This window comes from Solanum stenotomum, chromosome 3, assembly GCF_019186545.1.
Source record: "Solanum stenotomum isolate F172 chromosome 3, ASM1918654v1, whole genome shotgun sequence".
Taxonomy (NCBI): domain Eukaryota; kingdom Viridiplantae; phylum Streptophyta; class Magnoliopsida; order Solanales; family Solanaceae; genus Solanum; species Solanum stenotomum.
Window position 1 is genome coordinate 1,964,520 of NC_064284.1, and position 23,558 is coordinate 1,988,077.

Sequence of the window (23,558 nt, forward strand, 5' to 3'; positions counted from 1 at the left end):
GAGGAACATGAGATTTCAAGCTCCAAATTTGAATAAAAGACATCGAAAAAAATGTCAACCATTTGATGTTCTAATACTGGTGTCATATTGCTGAATAATATACAGAACACAACTTACAAAAGTCACAGAGACTTGGAGAAGGATAATAAAAAGGAAAAAACGAAACCCATAAACTTACTCAAACAAATCCCACAAGAGTTTTTCTTTGATGCAGAGGCAATCACTTTGGAACAAAAAAGCTCAGGCTAAAATTTGTGGTGTACCATTTTAGCCAAGCATCCTGATCCAAAAGCGAACGGACCTTGAATTTGACGAGTTCAATTAAACTAATTGTTTTCGATACAATACATAAATATACACGTGAAATTTCACTTAAACAACAACAAATTTAAATTCTGAGAACCTTTAAAGGTTGAACTCATCAAGTTTACAATTTGTATCCGTCTCCGCATCATACCTCCCCTTAGGACTTCCATACCACCTACACATGTTCTCCTTCTCTCTTTCATTGTTACTCAATCTTCCACGCGCACAAGAAAAGGCAAAAAGGAGAGGCTCTGGAGTGACTCAACGTTGAATAATACTTAGTATGATCGCTACAATCACTGTCACCTCCAACGCTACTTCCGTCTCTGTCACTTTCCAATTCAGACACCCCTGGCTTAAAAATGAACAATCCATGAGTAGAACCAGGTTCACAAAACAACCAAGAATGCACATCCCAAAACACTTGTACGTGCTGCTCGTTAACTAGTACCGTTTGATTTCCCCTGAATTTCCATTGCAAATTCTTTATGTGAATCAAAACAATCCCATCTATACTTATCCACATTTCAGGATCTCTTGGCCCTGAAGTTGAACTTTCTACAACAATATCACTTTCTTTTTTATTGTTTTCAAATTTAGCCCTTGTTGAGAAACTTTTCTTACCAAAAGCATGTTCTTTTTTGTAAAACAACAATGCATCTACAAGAGCTGGCCTTGATTTTGTTCTCTTATAAGCTTTTTTCTTGTAATCACCTAATAATAAAACAACTTCTTCCTCTGCAATTAACGCAACATAAAAATCTTTAAATGGTTCAGGACTACCAGAAAATTTTGCTGATCTTAAATCCCAATAAGCCTCCAATTGATGTCCATCAACCTCAAATGTCTTGTAACCTTTTTTAGCCCAAAAATGCCAAGGTTTTAGATCAATCTTGCAAGTTTGATGATCTTCATTTTCTACGCTATCAACAGATATGGTAAGGCAATGATTCATCATATTTTTTCTCCATATAACAGTCACATTACGCCAATATCCACCGATATGAGATTGGTAAACACATGTAACGCTACCCTGAGCATTTTTAGGATCTACAGGATCATCTTTTAATTTTTGAGCAATTGATGGTTGAGAAGAAAATGATTTTGCCCTCGCGGTAACACGATGAGGCATTTCTCAGATACTTGAAAAATACATAGAATTCATGGCTATATGCTACATGAATGTCAATTAATCTACATCCTTTGAATCATGAAATATCAATAGAAATAGGAATTAGCGACCAACATATTATATTTACCTCCAGAGACAAAGTTGCTCAGGTTTCATCAATGCCTTAACAACATAAGGGATTAATTGTTAGTAGTAATATATTTTGTGGAATTTAGAGAGTAAAATTTGTTTATTTTTGGAGATAAATTATGTTGGTAAAAGGTTCTGGGGAAGGAAAGACCCTACCCCTTAGGTGAGAATTTTTTTGAATTTTCTGTAGGCTTCGATGCTTTTGTTTAATAACTATAATTATTCTGATAAATCAGAAGTATTTCATTAGCCATATATTAGGACGTGTCAGAAAACGTGGGTAAATTCATAAATAGTCATATTTTTTTAGCTTTGTATTTTAAAAAATAATTAATATTTTAGAATTCAAAAATTCATAATTAATGCTATTTTTCAACTGACCTGACTTAAAATAAACGATATGAATGGAGCAGTAATATTGTTATTTGACCACTTTTTAGTTATAACTGAATGAATACTAGCTATTATCATAGAGTTTTGAATTTCATATGTAAAATTATATGATAGCAATTATTCCCGAGGTTGTAAAATTACTTATTTTTAGCACTTTTTTGAAAATAAATTAAAGTTTTCTTTGTTTCTTAAATTTATGCAATGTTGATTAACTTACCTCCAATAAGAAATCGGAAAAAACTACTCTCTAGCAAAACTAAATAGAAAAAGTTGTTGTCTTCAATTCACTTTTATTTATCATGTTTCATTTTATGACGGTACATTTAATTAATTTTTAAAGTTAATTAAATTAAATTAATTTAATATTTTAAATTTTAAATTTAGATGTATAATGTAAATTACGAGCATCCAATGTTTTCCTCCCAAATAACGAGCATCCCATTTGATATTTTGTCCGTTGTTTAATAACTCTAGTGCTATTTCTTTACCGTGTAGTGAATACCGGTAAAGTTAATCAAAGGACGAGATGGCGTCGACGCCGATGATGCCGCCGAACGCCGACGGTACTGCACCGGCGGCTCCACCGCTACCTGGGACGGACATGACGAGCATATGCTTCAGAGACCAGCTATGGCTGAATACTTATCCGCTGGACAGAAACCTAGTGTTCGACTATTTTGCACTCTCCCCGTTCTACGATTGGACCTGCAATAATGAACAACTCCGTGCCCGCGCCATCCACCCGCTGGATTTCTCTCATATTTCGTATGATTTCTTTCCCTAGTTTTTGTTCTTTTATTTTCCCCTTTTTTGCTGAGATTATGATTGGGTTGGGAATAAATTATAGAAAACGAACAGAAAGAAGTTTTAATCTTTGTACAGTTAGAATTGCTGACATTGTGAAATTGAATTATTGGGGTTTCAATTCACAACTTGTCTTTTAATTTTTCCGCTGGTAGAAGGTATATTGAAGATGCAAAATTTACTCAATCAGTTTGCAGTTCTTGGGGCGGGCAATGGCTGAGACAGGAATTTTATTAAAAGCAGACACACTTAAAAAGCAATTAAGGGGAAATTTTAACCTAGCTGAACAGTGTAAGTAATTTTCCGACGAAAGGTGGCTCTGCAGTTGGGGCAGGGTTAGATATTTGGGGAAAGGAGAGTATGTTGGAAGAGGTTTGATAGACACAAGTACAAGTTGGAGGCAACTGATATTTGGGGAAAATTAATGATTTTGTTATTCTGCACAAGTTCATTAGCAAGTGCAAGGACTTAATTGGTATGAGTATTCCTTGATTTTTCAAGACCATATGTGAATGTATGGTATTAGGTAATGGAGACATGCACAACTAATTGTGCAATTGAATATGCAACTTGTTTTGTAGAAAAATGACGGGCATGGAATACACGCTGAGTGAAGTAATGGAGCCTAATCTCTTTGTCATCCGTAAGCAAAAGAGGGATAGCCCTGAGAAGGTCACACCAATGCTGACTTATTACATCTTGGATGGTTCAATATACCAAGCTCCACAGCTCTGCAATGTGTTTGCAGCTCGACTTGTTAGTATTCTAGTCTTTTTGATGCCATTAAATTGTCTTTTGCTACCTGTATCTTATATGCCATTATCTAGACAAACTAAGAGTAGCAATCTTTATCTTTCAGCTTAAGAAATCTGGGCAGTTTAGTAGCAAAGAAGTTAGCCTCTTTCTTGGGTAGGAAATATATTTTGCTTCCCTTCTTCTGTCTTTTTGTTCAGAGAAGGATAGTTATTTGACTGAGCACTCAAGATAAATCTTCTAAGAAAATCCTCCCTTCCGCCGTATAGAATAGCTTACGTCACTTGACAAACTTCCCTTCCTACCACTTAGAAGGTAATTGTTCAAATTTCAATAATTATGTGATATTGATTTGTCCAGGAAAAAACTATTTTATAGTCCTGGCGGCAGATTGGTTTTGATCTGGTGCTAACATTCTGAACATCTGATCTTTCTGTTGGTGTTTCCTCCGAGTGATCCATACCAGGTGTGCAAAAATTTCCTTGCCCTTAAAAAGGAATTTTACTTTTGGAACTGTTGTATGCTTTGCAAAAAACTAGGGGCATTGAAGCCTTCAGAGGGTGGTGAACGTAGCGCCAAAGCAGAGTTAGATAAATACTTCTTCATGAGCATAAAAAAGTTCGCAGATAGTACCATTTTAATAATTTAGGATCTCTTCTTTTCTTATTTAAAACTCAATAAATAACAAAAGCATGACTTTCTAAGGATTTATGTGTACAACATGATGAGAGACTGGATGGATGAGAGTATACGGTAACAATGGCTTTGTTCAGTCACTTGAACTTCTGTGTGCAGTGAAGAAATGAAGCTTTGTCTGCTGTAGTAGTACTTTAGGAAAGATCACTGTTGATCCGTTATTTTTGCTTTTGATGTATATGCTTTTAATGTGAGTCATTTGTGGCACCAGATGTTATTAAAGATAATACACGCCAAGGTCTGGTTCCTGGTTATTGATTTTTAATTACTGCGTATTTTGACTCATAAAAGGAAATTTTGAAGTAGGCATGACATGTTAGGTTCTTTGTAGGAAGAAATTCAGTAAGCTATCTCTAGAAGATCTCAGCTAGGTAATGCGGTTCGGTCTGTGGATGGAGTTCTATCAATTTTATAGGATTTCGAAGGAATTAGAGAAAAAAAAGGAAGTTGAAATTGGAGGAGAGACTGCAGGAATTCCATGTGATTGATTATTTAAAGGTCTTCGGTTCAAACCTGAGTAGCAACATTACTTTTTGCAGCTGCGGATTTCCTTATCATAAAAAAAAAAAAAAAACAAGGAATTCCATCTAAGAAATTTCATAGGGAGGAAACTTTTTAGAGGGATAATGCAATGAGAATCAGCATTGGTTTTTTAATGTTATTCTGTATTTAATTATTTATCTGTCTTTAGTATTGTGTAAAGCAGGTAATATGTGTGAACTTTTGATATGCTTGAAGTACTCTTCTGCTTTTATGTGGAAAACTGGTCCCCTTTTTTCTGCGGTATGGATATCACATATTAATTTTGTGTGGGTCGAAGAATTCATTAATGGAATATAAAAGACCATTGATGTTCATTGTCTTCATTTACTTATTTGACAGGGGCGTGCTCTATATCATATATCAAAAGCTTTCGGTACTGCGTCCTCAAAGCTTGAAAAGATTGGATATGGTATCTTGATATCTCTTTCCTTTTATTTTCCATCCTTAAACCTTTCTTTTGTGCATGTGGGTGCTTTGGAGAAAAGTGTGCCATTACTAGAATTTTATCTTGCTATCTGCAAAGAAAGGGTTTTGAGTTATGCAAACACCCAAATCTCCCTTCCCCCACTCTCACCCACCCCAACCCAAAAAGAGGTGAAGATGTAGTAGACAACAAGTTTATTTTATTCTTTAGTTCCTTTCAAGGGCTTGAATGAAAACAAAAAAATTCTGAAGGCTACTTTAACACTGAACTTCTGATTACGACACATAGCCATTTAGTTGTCAGGTTGAAAGTTGGGAGTTAAGACCTGGGTGTGTATGTCTTTTCGATAAGTTGGACCTGTGTGCAGTGTGTATATATTGTTATACATGGATATGTTCTAAAAAGAAGTCTTCGTTGTTCGACTTACATCTCTCTCATGACACAATCTTATACTCCATTGTTTAAATCAATAATCTTACATTCAGCTTGCAATGTCAATTTCTATCATTTTTACTATTATTTCATTACGTTGATTCTATTCAATAAATTCCTTTTGCAGTGGAGTCAGAAAATGATAGCCAAGCATCTGAAACTAAGCCCGCCAAAGAGGCCATTGACTTCAAGGAACTTAAGCGAGTTGATCACATCCTTGCTTCTCTACAACGGAAGGTAAATGTAATTCCTTATCACCGGAACTTGTATGGCCTGCATGGAGCTTTTTAACCCTAGATAAACCAATTAATCTTGTCCAATTCATTTTAAAGTATGAGGTCGTCAATCTTTAGCTAAGTAGCTTCATTTGAGTTGTGAAGTAGTTATCTTGGAAGTATTCTGAAATTTTATTTGCAGTCCCAGGGTTCATTAGCAGGGATATTTGTGTTAAAGTTCAATAGATCAAGTTCTAAAGTGGAGATACTTATTTCTATTTGTGCAGCTACCACCAGTACCTCCGCCTCCACCTTTCCCAGAAGGCTATGCACCCCCTTCCACTTCAGAACCCTCTGAAAACCAGCAACCAGAGACTCAGCCGCCTCCAATTGATCCTATTATTGATCAGGGCCCGTCCAAGAGAATGAAGGTATGAGAAGGGAGTGGTGTGTCAACCGTTGCAAAGGTGCAAGAAATTTAGACAAGGTTATCTGAAGTAAAATGATTAGTCTGAAGTTATTGATGAATTCATAATTTCTATATTTTTGTGCCTTCATTGCGAAGTTTGTATAAGCACACAACAAGCAACACAGTAATTTATTGAAGTCACATTCAAACATTTGCATTGTTACGAACTCAAACTGAGAAATATCACATTCGTCTCCTCGACTACTTGTATCTGTGCAGTATAACTACGTAAGTGTAAGAACAATTCAAAGTCTAAAGAATAAGGAGAAAAGGAGTTCAACTGTTTACAGTAGAACAATTCAAAGTCTATAAATCTGCAATGACCGGCCAGCTGACTCATTTATTTTGGCCCTCAATTGCAATATTCTTTCTCTTTAGTTTCTAACTGCTCAAAGGTCGAATTGCATTTATTATATTGAAAAAATAATTATTGAACAGTATTTCAACCATACCTTAATTTCTCCATACACTTGACAAAACTCGAAAGTTGTCCTGGCCTGTTGATCACATTTCGACTTGATACGGGAATGTTTTGGAGGTGTGGTAGATAGATTGGTTGGAGGTCTCTAAAAGAGGAGCCACTTGACGGTAAGGAGAGTAGCGGCTGTGAATCGCCAAAAAAAATCGATTGACATGACTATTTTACCACAGTATCCCTTCTTAATGATGTGTAGTATTAAGTCTCGAAAAATAATTTAGGAAATAGGTAATTAACGTTAAGGGTAAAATATGAAGAGTTTTTTTTTTTTGGTCTTTTTTTGATATGTTACGAGTGACAAGTGAAAATCTATATTTGAAATAGTGAATGAGCAGAAATAGTATAAGTAAGGAATCAGTTACTGTTTTATTAGAATGGAATATTGATTAATGATGATGAAGAAATTTGTATTTGTAATTACCTAAGAAATGACCTGACTTTGTAAATTTTCAGACCCAGAATTAAATTGTTTGAAAATATCCAAGAAAAAGACTTGAGAGTCAATTCCAAGCACATAATCCGATGACTAGCTAGCAGACTTGTGAATATTTGAAACTCTCTAGAAACTAAGTGAAATAGTACTAGTAGAACAAACGTCAGTTCATATAATCAATTTTTAACGCGGAATTATAACAAAGACATGTAAATTGTTTGTACATATGGAGCACCTATAAAACAAAGGATGCTATAATGTGAAGAAATTAACACTTAAAAAAGACAATGGCAAGTAATTATTTTGTATCAAGGTCTGGTCTCAATCTCATTGCATTAGTTATATCTGTGATGTTTATTTCAAATGCTAGCGTGATTCCGTGCACAGAAGCAGGATTAATCAACCATAGAGGTATACTTTCCAATTACTAATATTTATCGTGAACATTTTTGAGTTTAAGTTATATGCACGGAAAGTTCATTTAAACAATATATTTACAATATGAATGTATTTGCGGGACTTTATCAGAAGCCAAAGTGTCCACCATGCCTATGTTGCCAATCAACAGCACCTCCGCCACCATGTTGTTATTGTGCCTGTTACGTTACTCAGTCTCATAATAATAATAATCCATAGTATGATCCTTAATTAATAGTTCTATATATGAATGAATTCAGATTGGAGAATAATTAGTAATTACCAATGAGATATTGGAATATAGTTCATTATATATTACTACTTTATCTATGTGGGGGGAAATTGACAATATGTCAAGAATATGCAAAGCTTATTATATATAGAGTTGATGATTATCAATTAATGTATTTCTAGCTAGATCTGTCTCATTGCTGTTCTTTTTTTCATTTTTGTTATTGTTCTTGCTCCTACTCCAATAGACATGACAAAAGTTGGGTTAGTCCAAACGCAGATTAATAGTGGTTATTTTTCAATTACAAGAATTAAAAAGTGGTTATTTGTGAACGTTATCGTCCAACGCAAATTCAGTGAACTTTAGACTACATCTCTAGAGGCGAACCCAGGATTTGAAGATTTTGGGTCTCGCGGGTGGATCTTCTAGCTTGTACCAGTAGCACAATAACACTCCTATGCTTTTCATGGGTGCACTATTAATTAATTATATCCTAATTTCTGTCCGTTAATTTCTCAAGATAGATATACATATATATACATGATTTTTTCTGAAGTTAACGGGTGCACGTGCACTCAGGGGTGGGTCCACCTCTGTTAACATCACCATGGTCTAAGAATCTCTTTTGAGTTAAGTGAAAATATTTGGAGAAAGCGTTATGCCACATACTAAGATTTATGAAGGTTGAGCAGTATATGAGTAAACATTAGACCACAAGCCTATTCCAAACTATTTCTTGTCTTTTAATCTCGTTTCAAAGACTTTTAATGGTAGACTAATCAAAGAAGTTTAATTTACTTATTAAAACAATTCCAACAGGGTGGTATAATTAATTAATTAAAACATCCATCGTATACTTTAAAAAGTGGTGATTGATTTTTGCCTTGTTGTATCAAGCAACATATTATAAATATAAAACTTATTACATCATCAAGCTCTATATATATAATAACTACTATAGTGAAATAGTGTATGCTTAATTAACAACATTATCATAGCTTTATCAAAATTTAGTCTAAGGTAATGGCGATGAAAACTCTTCTGGCTACAATCATCATCTTTATGCTTGTTTTATCTCCGGCTGTGCCCAGCAATGCCGATAGACTGACTCGTCGAGGTAATTTACTATCGAACAACATTAATTTATAATAACCTATGTCCGAGCTATGTAGGGTAAAGGGGATTGAATTGTTTTTATATAAAGAAAAAAACTTAGTGAAATGTTTTCATTTTTGAATCCTCTTATTAGAATTTTTGGCTAAACGACGATAAATATTTAACGAATTGATGCAGAACTTGGGGTTAAGCAAACAAAATGTGAGAATTGCAACTGTTGCCAACCAAATACGCCGTCGTGTTGCGTTTGCGCTTGTTTCGTTCCGTTTACGGCCGCCGTGGACCGGCCGTGATCATGGAATTAAGCAAATTAATGATGAGAAGATCAGAGACATATTGTGTTATGATTTCTACATAATATAAGAAAATAATTTGCTCATGTAATTAATGTTTTTGGCAATGTATTTTGGGTGATTTGAATTTTTGTTTGTGTGAATAACATTGCTTCTATAAAAATAATAAATAATAATATGAAGAAAAAAAGGTGTTTTGTCCGCTACGTACTAAGTATTTTTTTATTTTTTTGGTAAGATCTACTGTTTAAAATTATTGTTGCTTTAATTCTTTTTCTTTCATACTCTTATCGTATTTGCAATTATTAAAGCTCCAGCGTAAAATGAATGGATTTCACTCCGTCAATTAAACAAAAAAAATTACATGTTTATAACTTACGGATTCAAATCATAATTCATTTGATTTACATTGAAACCGTCCACCACCACGGAGCCAAATGAACGAAGAATTATATAAGGAGAAATTGTCTTTTTATTTTTATTTTTATTTTTAAGGATAATGGATTAAAATTGATCAAGCTTATGTAATCTACGCTTGTATTATTATTATTTTTTAAAAAAAGAAGTCAACTTTTGGAGTGGAATTTTTAGCAGTATAAATCAGAGTACTATTCAAAGAGTTGAAAATCTGCCCAAACAAATTAAACTAAGACTTATTCTAAATTTGCAGTCGCAATTGCTGACTTTTCAATTATTTAATGTTTATTTAATAAGATAAAGCTCAGAAATTCTCCAATTGCATGTAAATTTATAGCAAATCAAATTAATTAAGTTGAACAGATTCACCCTAAACAAATTAACTTGTAGTCAAGTCAACCTTTAGTTTGTTGAGTGAGAACACACATTCTTCCAATTTTTTCAAAGCTTTATCAATTTCCCTTTTACTAATTTTGCACTATAAAATATACTCCTAGTATTTGTTCATTCATCTAAAATTTCAATGGGAACTATAATTCCAAGATGTTTAATGCTCATAACCTTTGTTTTTATTGGTTTAATTTTATCTCCTGGATTCCAAGAAGGTGTTGCTGCTCGTTCTAACGTGTATAGAGGTAATTAATCATACATATTATACATCAAAAATATATTATTTTTCTTCTTTTTGTTTGTTCATTTATATTTTTTGCGTAATTCGGATTTAATTATGTAGAAGTACTTGTGAGGAGACCAATATGTCCTGCTTGTGTATGTTGCCAACCTCCACCACCAGGATCTTGTTGCAGTTGTTGCGCTTCTCCTATCAATTCTCAGTCCAACAATGGTTCGCCTTAATCCACACATGTACAAGCGAATTTAGGATTTAAAATTTCATAACTTCAACCTTTAAGGATTTTCGAGTAACTGTAATTTATTTTTTCTTTTACTTCCCAAATTTGCAATGGCATGGTCTACGTATTTGTCCACTTTTTGTCTCTTGATCATAATCAATAAGCTAAATCGCTATAATCAAATTCCATGGCATCTTGGGAAGTAACCGATCTATAGAAATATATTTGTATCCTATGTTATGCTGAATCAATAGAAATATAATATGTGTTTGCATATAACCTTCTATTATTATTTTAGATATTGTGTCGGTTACGGTCTGATTTTAAAAAATTACTGTTCATTTATTGACTAATCTTATCACTTGAAACAACCTAGGTCTCAAATTAAGTGAATCACTTGTTGACAAAGAAAATTTAGATCTTTTAATTATCCTCTTAGAATCCTTTAAACTAAAGGTAATTGTTTAGTTAAAGCAAAAAGGCAGAAACCGGGTGAAAAAACTTAAGTTCTTACACATAAATGGAATAAAGGCTACTAAATTATGAAGAGACTTTACAAATTACGGAGTTTATTCTATAGATAAAATTTAAAGATTAAAAGTATTGACAAAATTTGTTAAATTTGATGTTTTGCTCTTGAAAACAAGCATAATCAAAAGTTCAAAACTATCCACTTCTCACCTCAACAACCCCTATGGTTAGCTAATCACTAATTTCTACGAGAAGTAAAGTCAAACAAAAATGAAGTGTAAATTTGACTCCTTTAACTCAATAAAGGAAGTCAAAATCACATAAATCCTTCTAATTAAAAAAAAAAATAAAAATATTTGAGTAATTACAAGATCAATGTGCAATATGCCATAAAACAAACAACTCCGCATTTCATAATTCACCTCTCCAATGCGTGTGTAATGAAAAATTTAAAATCTATCGAACACCGCCGGATGAAAAATTAAAATTAAAACATGATTAAACTTAAGTCCTGCATATGGGGCAAGTTTTATTTACGCTCCTTACCAACCAAATCATAATGCAATCAGCGTGAAATTTATGGCTACAAGCTGGAAGAACACCGTAAATCCGTAATGTTCCCCCTTCAAAAATTCCGATAAACAAATCGCACAATCGTTCTCCTCATTAATGCTCGAGTTTTTGCTTTCGCTTCCTTCAACGAAAATCAAATTCTCATAATTGTCTTCTTCTAGTGATTCCGCCGGCTGAAATTGGGTATGGATGCGGCGGAGGAAGGCAGCGCGTGGCCAGAAGAAATTGGTAATACGACGACGTTGTTTGATGAAAGGTCTCTTCTTCTCCTAACCCACATCTCGATTCTTCTCTTAGTCCACCAATCGCACAAATAGAGAATGAAAATACAGGCAAAAATCAAACACCACAGGGCTTCATTCATAATTCTTGGTTAATTAACTAATTAATTCTGATAAACTTTGTTTAAGAGTTTTAATAACAGTGCAATCCTTATTACAAGTATTAAATTGATCATATTTGTTTAGGGTTTTTTTGAAATCTTAGCCGCAGTTGGGATTGGGAGTTCGACTTCTAACCATAGATGGAGAATAATTAAAAACACATACAGATAAAGTTAGTTTTTTTTGTAAATAAATAAATAAAAATAAATAATTAATAATAATAAAAATATATATATATATATATAGTCAATATTTAGTACTAATACTATGACGAGGGAGAGTTGCTCAGATGGTAAACACCCTTCACTTTCAATCCAAAGATTGTGAGTTCGAGTCATCAAGCAAAAGGGTGGGAGCCCAAGGAGGGTAAAAAAAAAAAAAAGTATTAATACTACTGCTATTTAATTTCTACTTTTGTTGTAGGAACAAGTGTAATACTTGTGTAGTTGCGTTAGTTAATTACCTTTTGAAAAATAAACCAAAACACATTTATTGTACTTTTTAAATTGAGTTTAGATTATCCTGAGTATTATTCTCTCCGTCTACTTTTACTTGTGTATGAATTTAGTTTTAAAAATTAAGAGATAATTTATTACTTAATTCCTAACTTACTCTTATAATTAACTATAGTCATAACTGAAAACATTAGATTTATTATTATTCTTTTCAAAAAATGGGTGAGAGAATGTAACAACCCCAATATCATGATCATAATTGACATGGACTCAGAATTTAAAATTTGATAAGTTCAATTTTTAAGAATTTTTGAGTAATTGTAATTAATTTTGAAAGAAAATAATTAAATTTTTTTTCATTAATTATAATTATTTTATTAAAATAAGTTACTAAGTTAAAATCTCATGAAAATATAGGAAATTTTGTGCATCGAAGATGCACAAAACTTAAATGAATAGTTCACACGTATACTTTTGCTGCACGTTGAGCTTTGGATTTTTGGATGCATCAATATTGATCCAAGATAAACATAATGAATTACTTTGGTATTTTTTATTTACTTTTTACTTTCTAATATTTGCAATGGCCTGGTCCTCGTATTTGTCCATTTTGTGTCTTCCTGAACATAATCAATAAACTAAATTGCTATTATCAAATTCCCTGGCATCTTCCATAAAAAAATATGTGTATCTTATGTTATGCCGAATTAATAGAAATATACTATGTGTTTGCATATAAACTTTAACCTAAATAGTATGTTCAAGTCTCTAATTAAGTGAATCATTTGTTGACAAAGAACAACTAAATCTTCTTATTATAGTTGTTAGAATCTTTTAATTTAGTTAAAGCAACAAGGCAGAAACCGCAAGGAAAGAAAAAAATTAAGTTCTTCCACATAAATGAAATAAAGGCTACTAAGTTCTAAACAGAACGTTAGAAATTATGAATTTGAATTTTTGACCCTCATTTATTTTATGGATAAAATTTAAGATTAAAAGTGTCATTCTTACTCATAAAACACACATAGTCAAAAATTCAAAATTATCAATTTCTCATCTCATTCATGTAAAACAATCCCTATTATTAGGTAGTCACTAATTTCTGCGAGAAGTAAAGTGTAAATTTAAAAGGCTAGAGAACTCCATTAACTCAATAACGAAAGTCAAAATCACATGAATCCTTCTAATTAAACAAACAAACAAACAAAAACTCAATAATTACATGATCAATGTGCAATATGCCATATAACAAACAACTCTGCATAACTTAATTCACCCCTAAGGCGTGTGTAATAAAAAATTTAAAATCAATCGAATATCGAGTGACAAAAATGGAAAAGGCTTAAAAATATCCTTAAACTATCGAAAATAGCTTAGATTTACCCTTTAACTATATTCTGGCTTAAAATCACCCTTCCCGTCAAAGTATTAGGTCATACTTACCCTTCTAATTAATAGAACTATGTTTAAGTGTCACATGGATGCCACATAAGCCCCAAACATTTTCCACTTCCACGTAGACTAATAAGATCCCTAATATCTAATTTTCCCTCATTTCTCTTAAGATACGATTTCACCCATTTTCCCTCGCAGCTAGGGTAAGAAACGATTTCACAGATTTCTTCAGTTCAGATGACGAGATCAAAGACAAATTAGCTACTTTAAGATAAAGCATATATACCATTTAGCAATTGTAAGATGGCATCAACACTTGTATGAAGTGTTGGTTGCAACAAACTGCCTATAACCATCGTTGGATTTATTGTAACCATATCGAAAGCTTTCTCTTTCACAAACTCCCATGCAACTGCGTGGAAGTTTGTTTTCCAAACCAATAGAAAAAAAAACCATCGGTTTAGTTATTGTCAGTTTCGTTCAATTTTTTGGTTTTTTCAGTTAGTACATGAGCATCCACAGGAAAGCTACTATGGGTTCAATTAAGCAATTAAGCAATACTAGAGTAGTAGAGTTATTATTATACGAACAAAGTTATTCAATTAAGAGAAAGTGTGACAATTTTATGTGAGGTATGGTAGGTAAAGATAAAGTAATTGATTTTGATGAACTTGGACTTAGGGTTATAATAATAGTTAGGCTAAAATTTAAGTGTAGGGCTTAAGAAAATGGTAAACTTAAAACTTAAGTTAATTAAAATTTAACAAAATCTTTGTATTTTATTTATGAATAATATAGAAATAATTATAAAATTTATATATCTAATTTTTCGGATCGATTTAGTTATTTTTACAGTTTATTTTTAGTAAAATTAAAACCAAACCAAATATTATTAGTTTTTAAAATTTAAAATCAAACCAAACCAAATATCAATTTTTTAATTAATTTAATTTGGATTACGGTTCGATTTGATTTTTTAATCATAACCGTGAATTACCTAAGAATGAGTAATATAAAAGGTTTGTTTAAATCCCAAAAAGGTCCTAAAATCTGCCGTAGTGAATATTGCATTAAATTTCACAACTTTGCAAGGGATTGTAGCGGCCCCAGCCTATGTGTTCTAGTGGACTATATATATATTATAAGCATTGCATATGAACAACTATGCAGCTAGTAGCTAATGACACGTTCATGATGAGATATAATTAAATAATAAATCTCTACCGTTTAAATAAATCATACCAGTACAAGGTAATAATAATTATAATTAATGTATATAAATGCAATACAGTGTATGATCTCTTTATGTATATTAATGTAATAATGAGCCAGCCCTACGAGTCTAGCTACTTTAGGCTACCAAAGAGAGTTGATGGTTCGAACGTATATTAATTTTTTTCAAATTACTAGCAAACCAATATGGATATTCAATTTGTACAATAGTCACTCTGTATATGGGTGATGACTCAACTGAATTACATAACTTAGAAAATAGAATATAGAAATCTAAAAAAAAAAAATCAAATTCCCGGAAAATATCAATAAGTTATTTAAAGTTAATTTTAGGGTTCATAATAAAGGAGGCGTACTTAGCTTGGAGAGCTTCTTACAGAAAAACTTGCGAATACAATTTGAGAAAAGATGAATGTCGATACTATTTTATCATGAGTACTCAAATTAATAATTTAAATTTTTCGAAACTCCATAGATATGCAGATAAATATTTTATCTCCACTCGAATCAAGAGAGAAAATACAAAATGACTTAAATTTAACCTCCGATTATATATATTTTATTTTTTTTTTGAGAAAGAATAGATAGAGAGGTGGAACTGAATTCTGCCAAGTGCCAACCCGATTTAACTACAAATTGCCAGAATAGTAATTAGTAGTACTAACTAATAAATGTGCAACTGAGTAGCATTAGTACAATCCTTTACTACTATAATAAAATAAAAGTATTATTTTTTTCATTCCTTTTTTGGGTTTGATTTCTAAAAAAATATGACAAAAGAGTTCATGTCAATAGAGCTAATTCTCGATCTATGGAAAAAGGATTTCACATTATAAAATTAAACATGTTAAATATGTAGCTCTAGAAGTGATTTTCATATCTCAAAGCTATAAATGCAACACCAAAAATTAGTTAAGTTAGGAACTTTGAAATTCGTTGACAGTGACTTTCTAATTCATCCGAAAATGTTAAGACATAATTAACAAACAGTACTCTTGCTTCAATTAATATTTCTAAAAGGAAAAAAAATGTTTTAAATAGAAAAAATAAATTTTTGGTCATAATTTTTCCATGGGGAAGAAAACAATCTTGTTATATATATTATATCGTGTGTGAAGTAGAGTGTAGTTTTGAACCGTAAATATCATGATCGCGCTTGACTAATTTAGATTCGTAGAGTGCAAGTTGACTCGTTAAAGACAATATAACACTTGTACCAAGACAATCTTTAATATTTACAGCGCTTGAATGAAAAAACTCTGATATATTAAAGACCGAAGAAATTTTGACCATCACACGTCTTGGTGGTGTTTTTTTTATGCATTCAAGTTTCATTTCAAAGCTCCCGCGTTACGACGTTAAAGGGATTCAAGTACACGCGGTTTCGATGTAGTTCAATTGTCAATGCAAAGTTAAATTATGTTGTATTAACCATGATGGAGTGATAAATACTCTTTCATTCTTAATCATATGTCTCGAATTTGAGTCTCAAGCTTTGTTAGGGAGCAGGAGCACTTTAGCTGGAACTTCCCGGCGTGAAATCGAATTCAATTAATATAAATACCGAACACCAAATAGGAAATTCAAAAAAATAAAATGTGGTAGTAGTAGTTAGTAAGTGTAGAAGAACAATCATGGCATATGGTTATGGAGATGATGAATATGAGTGGTTCTCCTTGACATTTAAGAGCTTTGCTGCTTACTGATATTGAAATCACTCTTTAAAGTCGCTTGTCTACCATCCTTAGACCAAATTTCTCTCAAACCTAACTTCCTTCTCATTATTGTTTCATTTATCAACAACACAACCAACATGAACTTGTTCTATTGTTCTACCCTACATGTGACGTCATTTTCTATTTTTTAAAAATACTACACCCTCTGTCTCAATTTATGTGACTTACTTTTCTTTTTAGTCAGTCCCAAAAAGAATGACACATTTTTGTATCAAGTAACAATTTGACTATAAAATGTTTATTTTACTCTTAATGAAATGATTTACAGCCACACAAATTTCTATCATTCATTTTGGACCACAAGTTTTAAAAGTCTTCCTTTCTTTCTTAAATTTCGTGCCGAGTCAAATTACCTCACATAAAATGGGACGGAGGGAGTAATAATTACTACATCAGGACGAGAGAGAAAAAATGTAATTAACAGATTAACTAATCAAACTATGATTAATTTTAAGAGGATTTGAACCTTCCATGTTAAACACTGTGGAAGACAAAGTTCATCAAGTGAGCTAGCTCTCAACCAACACTTCGGTCAATTGATTTATTATGTTAGTAAAACATATCAGCATAAAATCCCCAGTAAATTATTTGGTTGGTCTTACAACGAAAAACAGAAATGCATATATTCATAAAAATAAATGCTTCAAACACCACCAAAAAAAAAAAAAAAAACTTAAAAGCCAAAACTACTTAAAATTAGCCAATCCAAACACGGTAGTCTAATGTATGATTGGTCTCATTAACCTCCGGCATTATTAAAGGGTAACTTACAAAAATGACTATAATTTTAGGGTTATTAGATTGAAATAGCTATAAGTATCATATTTTAAAAAAATAGCCACACTTTGATTTAAAAGGAGTGTGAAATTGTATTTGCTATTTATTAATTAAATATAACCATAAAATATAAATAAAGTATACTATAGCTTATATCTATATTATTTTAATATAAAATATAGTTTGCCATTTTCTGTAGTTTTTCCTTATTAATTACTCTATTTGCATAAGTTATGCATGATTATTATTTTATGCTCAATAAAATTACAGGTTTACGTAATTTTATTTTATGAAAAAAAATGAAATAAGAGTTTATGTATATTAGCTTTATTAATACGTATATACTTTCTCCGTTCACTTTTACTTGTCACAGTTTGATTTGACACATTCATTAAGAAAATAATAAATGATATAGGTATTTTATCAAACTATTTCCTATTAAATGATGTCTTAGAAAATGTTTTGGAAAATAAAAATTTAATGGTGAGGGTAAAACATGGAAAAAATTATTATTTTTTCTTAATATGTCAAAAGTGACAAGTAAAAATGAAATTTTATTTTAAAAATAAGTGACAAGTAAAAGTGAATGAAGGGAGTAATACTAATTTGTTACGGCAGTATAACAATCATCATATTATTACTCTATGCTTATTTTACACGGTATAAATAATTTCTGTATAACCAATATTTTCAAACCGGACCATCCAAATTCCGATTGACTTGACAAAGAACTAGTTATTCCCCAGAACAGTAAATGCTAGATTTAGTTTGATAAAGAAATTAATCTCTGAGTATAATTAAATTTTAAAAATTATTCATTTTATTTCATATTAATTGAATTTTTGGGTTTTTTTCATTGTTCAAAGTTCAAGATGAATGTTTGATTTTTTTTTCCATATTTGTCCTTTCCTTTAATAAAGTTTGATATTTCTAGAAGATGAATTGCACTACTTATAAAGTTAAGTTTATGATTTCACAAAGTATAATAATGGAAAGTATGGGTTAAATCCTTAAATATTTTTCTTAATAAGCGTGTACTGACTCATAAATTCAGTTAATATGGAATAGAGGGAGTAGCTCATAAGGGAACCAAAACAGGGGGGACCAATATGCACCCGATAACTTTTTAAAAAAAAATCGTATATATATGTATAGATAGTTGATAAAATGATTATATATTTAATTGTGCACCCTTATAACTAAAAGTCGCCTGGGTGAATTGGTCGAAGTCTCCCACTTGCAGCGCGGCTGCGCGAGTCCGATTCTTTAAATGTTTTTTTTTAAGAATTTGTTGTTGTTTCTTGTGATTTGAGATGGATAGACTATGTAAAGAGAAATGCATGTGATTTTTTCACGAAAACTGATTTTAAGACTTGGAATCATAGTTTGGAACGATTCAATTTACATGTTGGTGAAGTAAATAGTGTCCATAATAGGTGTTTCAACAAGATGCAAGATTTTGAGAATCAATCTCAATCCATACAAGTTGCCTTTAACAAGCCATATGAGAAAACAAGAAGTGAGCATTGAATTCGTTTAGAGGCTTCTACTATGTGGCAAGGTTCCTCTTGGAATTTGGATTGTCTTTTCAAGGTCATGATAAAAGTGAGTCTTCAAAATATAAAGATCCTTTTTTGGGTTTTTTGGATTGGCTTGGAAAAATGCTTCTGAATATGAATAATGTTATTTTAAAATATGCTCCAAAAAATGTTAACGTTACCCTTGTGCCACTCCTAGCCTTACCCTTGAGTCNGTTGGTGAAGTAAATAGTGTCCATAATAGGTGTTTCAACAAGATGCAAGATTTTGAAAATCAATCTCAATCCATACAAGTTGCCTTTAACAAGCCATATGAGAAAACTGAGCATTGAATTCGTTTAGAGGCTTCTACTATGTGGCAAGGTTCCTCTTGGAATTTGGATCGTCTTTTCAAGGTCATGATAAAAGTGAGTCTTCAAAAAATAAAGATCCTTTTTTGGGTTTTTTGGATTGGCTTGGAAAAATGCTTCCGAATATGAATAATGTTATTTTAAAATATGCTCCAAAAAATGTTAACGTTATCCTTGTGCCACTCCTAGCCTTTCCCTTGAGTCACTCTTAGTAGTGCCTCCCTATCTTCAAATCCTAGGTTCGCCTCTGAACCAAAACACCCATTCACAACTAATGTGGGAGAATCAACACTCCTCGCCCATAACAAAACATTCCGAAGCATGAATAATATAAGATGGATTTAATAAGCAGATATATCTAATTATGGCTCTGATGTGATAAAGAAATAGATATTGAATCTAACTCAAACCCAAAAATTAGGTCATGAGAAGAGGTCCATCCAAATCGCTCATCCACAACGAACCAACGTGCCGTGGGAGAATGAAAGTATTAGTTTTTCAAGTGATAACAAAATACACCGACAAAAAGAAGAAATAAAAAAATAGGCAATGTATAGTATACTTTTATTGATCCTATGTAACACAAATTTGTATCCAGATGTGAATTCAGCTCTTATTGTATAATAATGCCTCATCATTTGTGAGGCAGGCAGGCAGTGAATTATGAAAAAGGGAATTAACTCTATCACATGCATGCCCCCTCGTGGCCGCAGCCCAATGCAATACTCAACTACTTTCTTTTTTTCATTATTATTAGCTTCGTGTTAGAATTGACAACATACTTACTCTCTATCTTTATAATTATTGCACCTTACCAATTTCGCTCTGTTTGTGAGGTTGACAAACAAACCTTCCTATTGTCAATACTGGCAATGAAAGCTCTGTTTAATGAAAAATCTTTCATTTTTGTTTTCAAGGAAAATGTCTAAATTTACCGTTTCAGTTTACAAAATATCTTAATTTTACTCCTTGTTATACTTCTAGGTGGCATGTCAAAATTATGGAATACCTATATATGTGTCTGCTTAGTAGTTTCGGCTCATACTTTATATTTATGTTAAAGGCTATGCTTAATGTATATACACAATTTATTCAGAACTTAGTAAGTTAATTTTTTTAGAATTCAAAATTCTAAACTGGGTTATACGATTTTAGGTCCTTAGCAAATCATCTTGTATCTAACTTTGATTTTAGCGAGTTTCAGCATGGATTCCACGAGTCAATTTATTAACTACGAGACGATTTGTTAATGATGATATTAATTGATATAAATAACCATAATGTTTATGAAAAGGTAAAATTAAGATATTTCGTACTGACAATATTTACATTGATTTTAGCAACTTGTGAATTAATGACGCTTAACTACCTCCAAAGCGGCATTAATGGCTATAGCTCAACCTTCATCTCCCTTCTTTGAATGCACAACTATGCATCCTTAGTCGGTTCTGACTTACATTTGGCTCACTATAAAGTTTTCGTTGAGGAAAGTCAGTAAGTAAACACTAGATAGTACAAAGTTTTGGAAATATGGGTATCCACAGACAGCAAATATTGGCATTTTTCTTTGTGGCTTTATTGGGATTTATTGACATCCGTCTGAATAATGCTCAAGATTCAACAACACTTGTTCCGGCAATCATTACATTTGGTGATTCCGCTGTGGATGTAGGAAATAATGACTACATTCATACTCTTTTTAAGGCTAACTATCCTCCTTATGGAAGGGATTTTGTCACTCGTCAACCCACCGGTAGATTCTGCAATGGAAAATTAGCTACTGATATAACTGGTAAGTTATTTGCTTTGAAGTTTGAAATTTAATGACTCGACTAATTCATACTATGTATAGAGAAATTAGTCTTCTCCATCGAAGAAGACTCGTATTATTAGAGTTTGAATTCAAAATATTTGATTAAGAAATAGTGGTTCAGCAATTACATTTTACAGCCAGACCTGGAGCCACAACAATAAATACGGATTTGACAGAACTCAGTAAATTCAGTTCAAACTCTATATTTATGTTATGAATAGTCTAAAAGAACCCAGTAAATAAAAATAAATTATGATTTAGAACCCATATTCTAAAAATTCTAGCTTCGTCTTTGAATTTACAGCACCCTGTCACATAACTTTTACTTAGGTATATATCAAGCTAACCGTTGTGTTTTGTGTTTTTTTTTTCTACTGTTGTAGCTGATACACTTGGGTTCACTACTTACCCGGCTGCATATTTGAGCCCTGAAGCATCAGGCAAGAATCTCCTTATTGGTACTAATTTCGCTTCTGCTGCTGCTGGATTTGATGATAAAACCGCCATCCTCAACGTAAGTTTTACAACCACTCTGTTTCTTTTTAACTGTAATTATAGTAATTTTTGGTGAACAAATATGATAGAGAGCAAATAATGAATTTTTGATTTATACTATTTTTGTTGTAGTGCTGAGTTTTGATTAAAATTAGCGGAATTGGGGCTAACTAAAAAAATTTGGTGATGCAGCATGCAATTCCATTTTCAACACAGATGCAATACTACAAGGAGTATCAATCCAAGCTAGCAAAAGTTGCAGGCAGCCAAAAAGCGGCATCCATCCTAAAGGATGCACTCTACATAATAAGTGCAGGAAGCAGTGATTTCTTACAGAATTACTACCTCAATCCGTATCTTAACAAACTCTACACTCCTGATCAGTATGGTTCTTATCTTGTCGGCATATTCACTAGCTCCGTCAAGGTAATAAATAATTCGTTTGATGATACTATTTTAGTTGTAGAATTCAACAATACGCGTCTTCAATCAAACTTGAATTAGTTCTGCGAAATACCAAAAGAAAAAATAAAATGGTCGATTTTGAATTACAAAATTTTGTAAAACAGGATTTGTATGGCCAAGGAGCAAGAAGAATTGGGGTAACTTCACTGCCGCCATTGGGCTGTCTCCCAGCTGCTAGAACATTATTCGGATTTCATGAAAGTGGATGTGTTTCAAGGATCAATTCAGATGCCCAACAATTCAACAAGAAAATGAATTCAGCTGCAACACAGTTACAAAAGCAACTTCCTGAACTTAAGATTGCTATCTTTGACATTTTCCAACCCCTATATGACCTCGTCAAATCTCCATCAGACCACGGTAATTTTCCATATAAAGTCTATTGCTTATACATACAACACTGCTACTGACATACTTTTCGTTGATTATTAGGATTCGCGGAAGCGAACAGAGGGTGTTGTGGAACAGGAACAGTGGAGACAACATCATTATTGTGTAACCCAAAATCACCAGGAACTTGTAGCAATGCAACACAATATGTGTTTTGGGATAGTGTACATCCATCTCAAGCAGCTAACCAAGTTCTAGCTGATTCCCTCATTATTCAAGGCATCAACTTAATTGGATAATTAATCCAATAAAAATATGTGAATTTTACTGTTTTTTTTTTATTCTATAAGACCTTTTAAAGTTACGTCGTGATTTTCTTTTACTTTTAAAAATTATCGTTTCCTTTTATTGAGATGCATGAAGATGAAAATCATGTCTTGTATTAGTTATTTTTTACTGTTATTAATGAATGAAGCACGTGTTGTCTTGGAAAATAATGTACTTACGGAAGATTTAAATTGAAAAGTCTCCTTTTATTTTTCAAGCCGAATCTGCATTTTGGTACTGTAAACATTTATTCTCATCCTAACGTATAAAAAATGGCTCACAAAATTTCATCTGCTTTTTAATTAAAAGAATAATCTCAATCTTTATTTTTCGCTTAAAAATATCATTCAAATTAATACCCAAATCTGATGTTTTTTTGTAATTTAAAATAGCACTTATCATAATTGGCCATATGTATTGGTACTTCACTTAAAAATTAAATCCACCACTTTTTAAACTCAAATTCGCTGACCCATTTGATTTGAGGATCAGAACCATTTCTTCAAAGGCAAACTCTGTTGCAAATACAAATTTTTTTTGGGCAAAATTTATCAGTAGACAGAGAGTCTAGCGGTGTTTTATTAAAAATAAAAAAAATATCAATAGGATAAGTACAGGCAAGGGGCTAGGTCTTACCTTACCAATCCTAATGAGATAATAAACCTTTACTGATTACTAACTAAC

The 23,558-nt window shown here is 32.2% G+C and overlaps 3 protein-coding genes across 3 annotated transcripts; 2 read left to right on the forward strand and 1 right to left on the reverse strand.

Moving 5' to 3' along the window:
* Positions 1-211: 211 nt before the first annotated feature.
* Positions 212-1,558, reverse strand: LOC125860101 (uncharacterized). Its single transcript, XM_049539998.1, has one exon. It carries the CDS (start codon positions 1,436-1,438, stop codon positions 512-514), a length of 927 nt encoding a protein of 308 aa, XP_049395955.1. The 5' UTR covers positions 1,439-1,558; the 3' UTR covers positions 212-511.
* An 835-nt stretch (positions 1,559-2,393) lies between these two features.
* Positions 2,394-6,712, forward strand: LOC125860102 (mediator of RNA polymerase II transcription subunit 6). The gene is made up of 5 exons (XM_049539999.1): positions 2,394-2,725; positions 3,346-3,520; positions 5,096-5,165; positions 5,740-5,849; positions 6,115-6,712. Exons 1-5 carry the CDS (start codon positions 2,487-2,489, stop codon positions 6,262-6,264), a joined length of 744 nt encoding a protein of 247 aa, XP_049395956.1. The 5' UTR covers positions 2,394-2,486; the 3' UTR covers positions 6,265-6,712.
* Positions 6,713-20,802: 14,090 nt separating this feature from the next.
* Positions 20,803-23,094, forward strand: LOC125860099 (GDSL esterase/lipase APG-like). The gene is made up of 5 exons (XM_049539995.1): positions 20,803-21,236; positions 21,641-21,771; positions 21,945-22,178; positions 22,322-22,577; positions 22,650-23,094. The coding sequence occupies exons 1-5, from the start codon at positions 20,975-20,977 to the stop codon at positions 22,844-22,846; spliced, it is 1,080 nt and encodes a 359-aa protein (XP_049395952.1). The 5' UTR covers positions 20,803-20,974; the 3' UTR covers positions 22,847-23,094.
* The last annotated feature ends 464 nt before the right edge of the window (positions 23,095-23,558 follow it).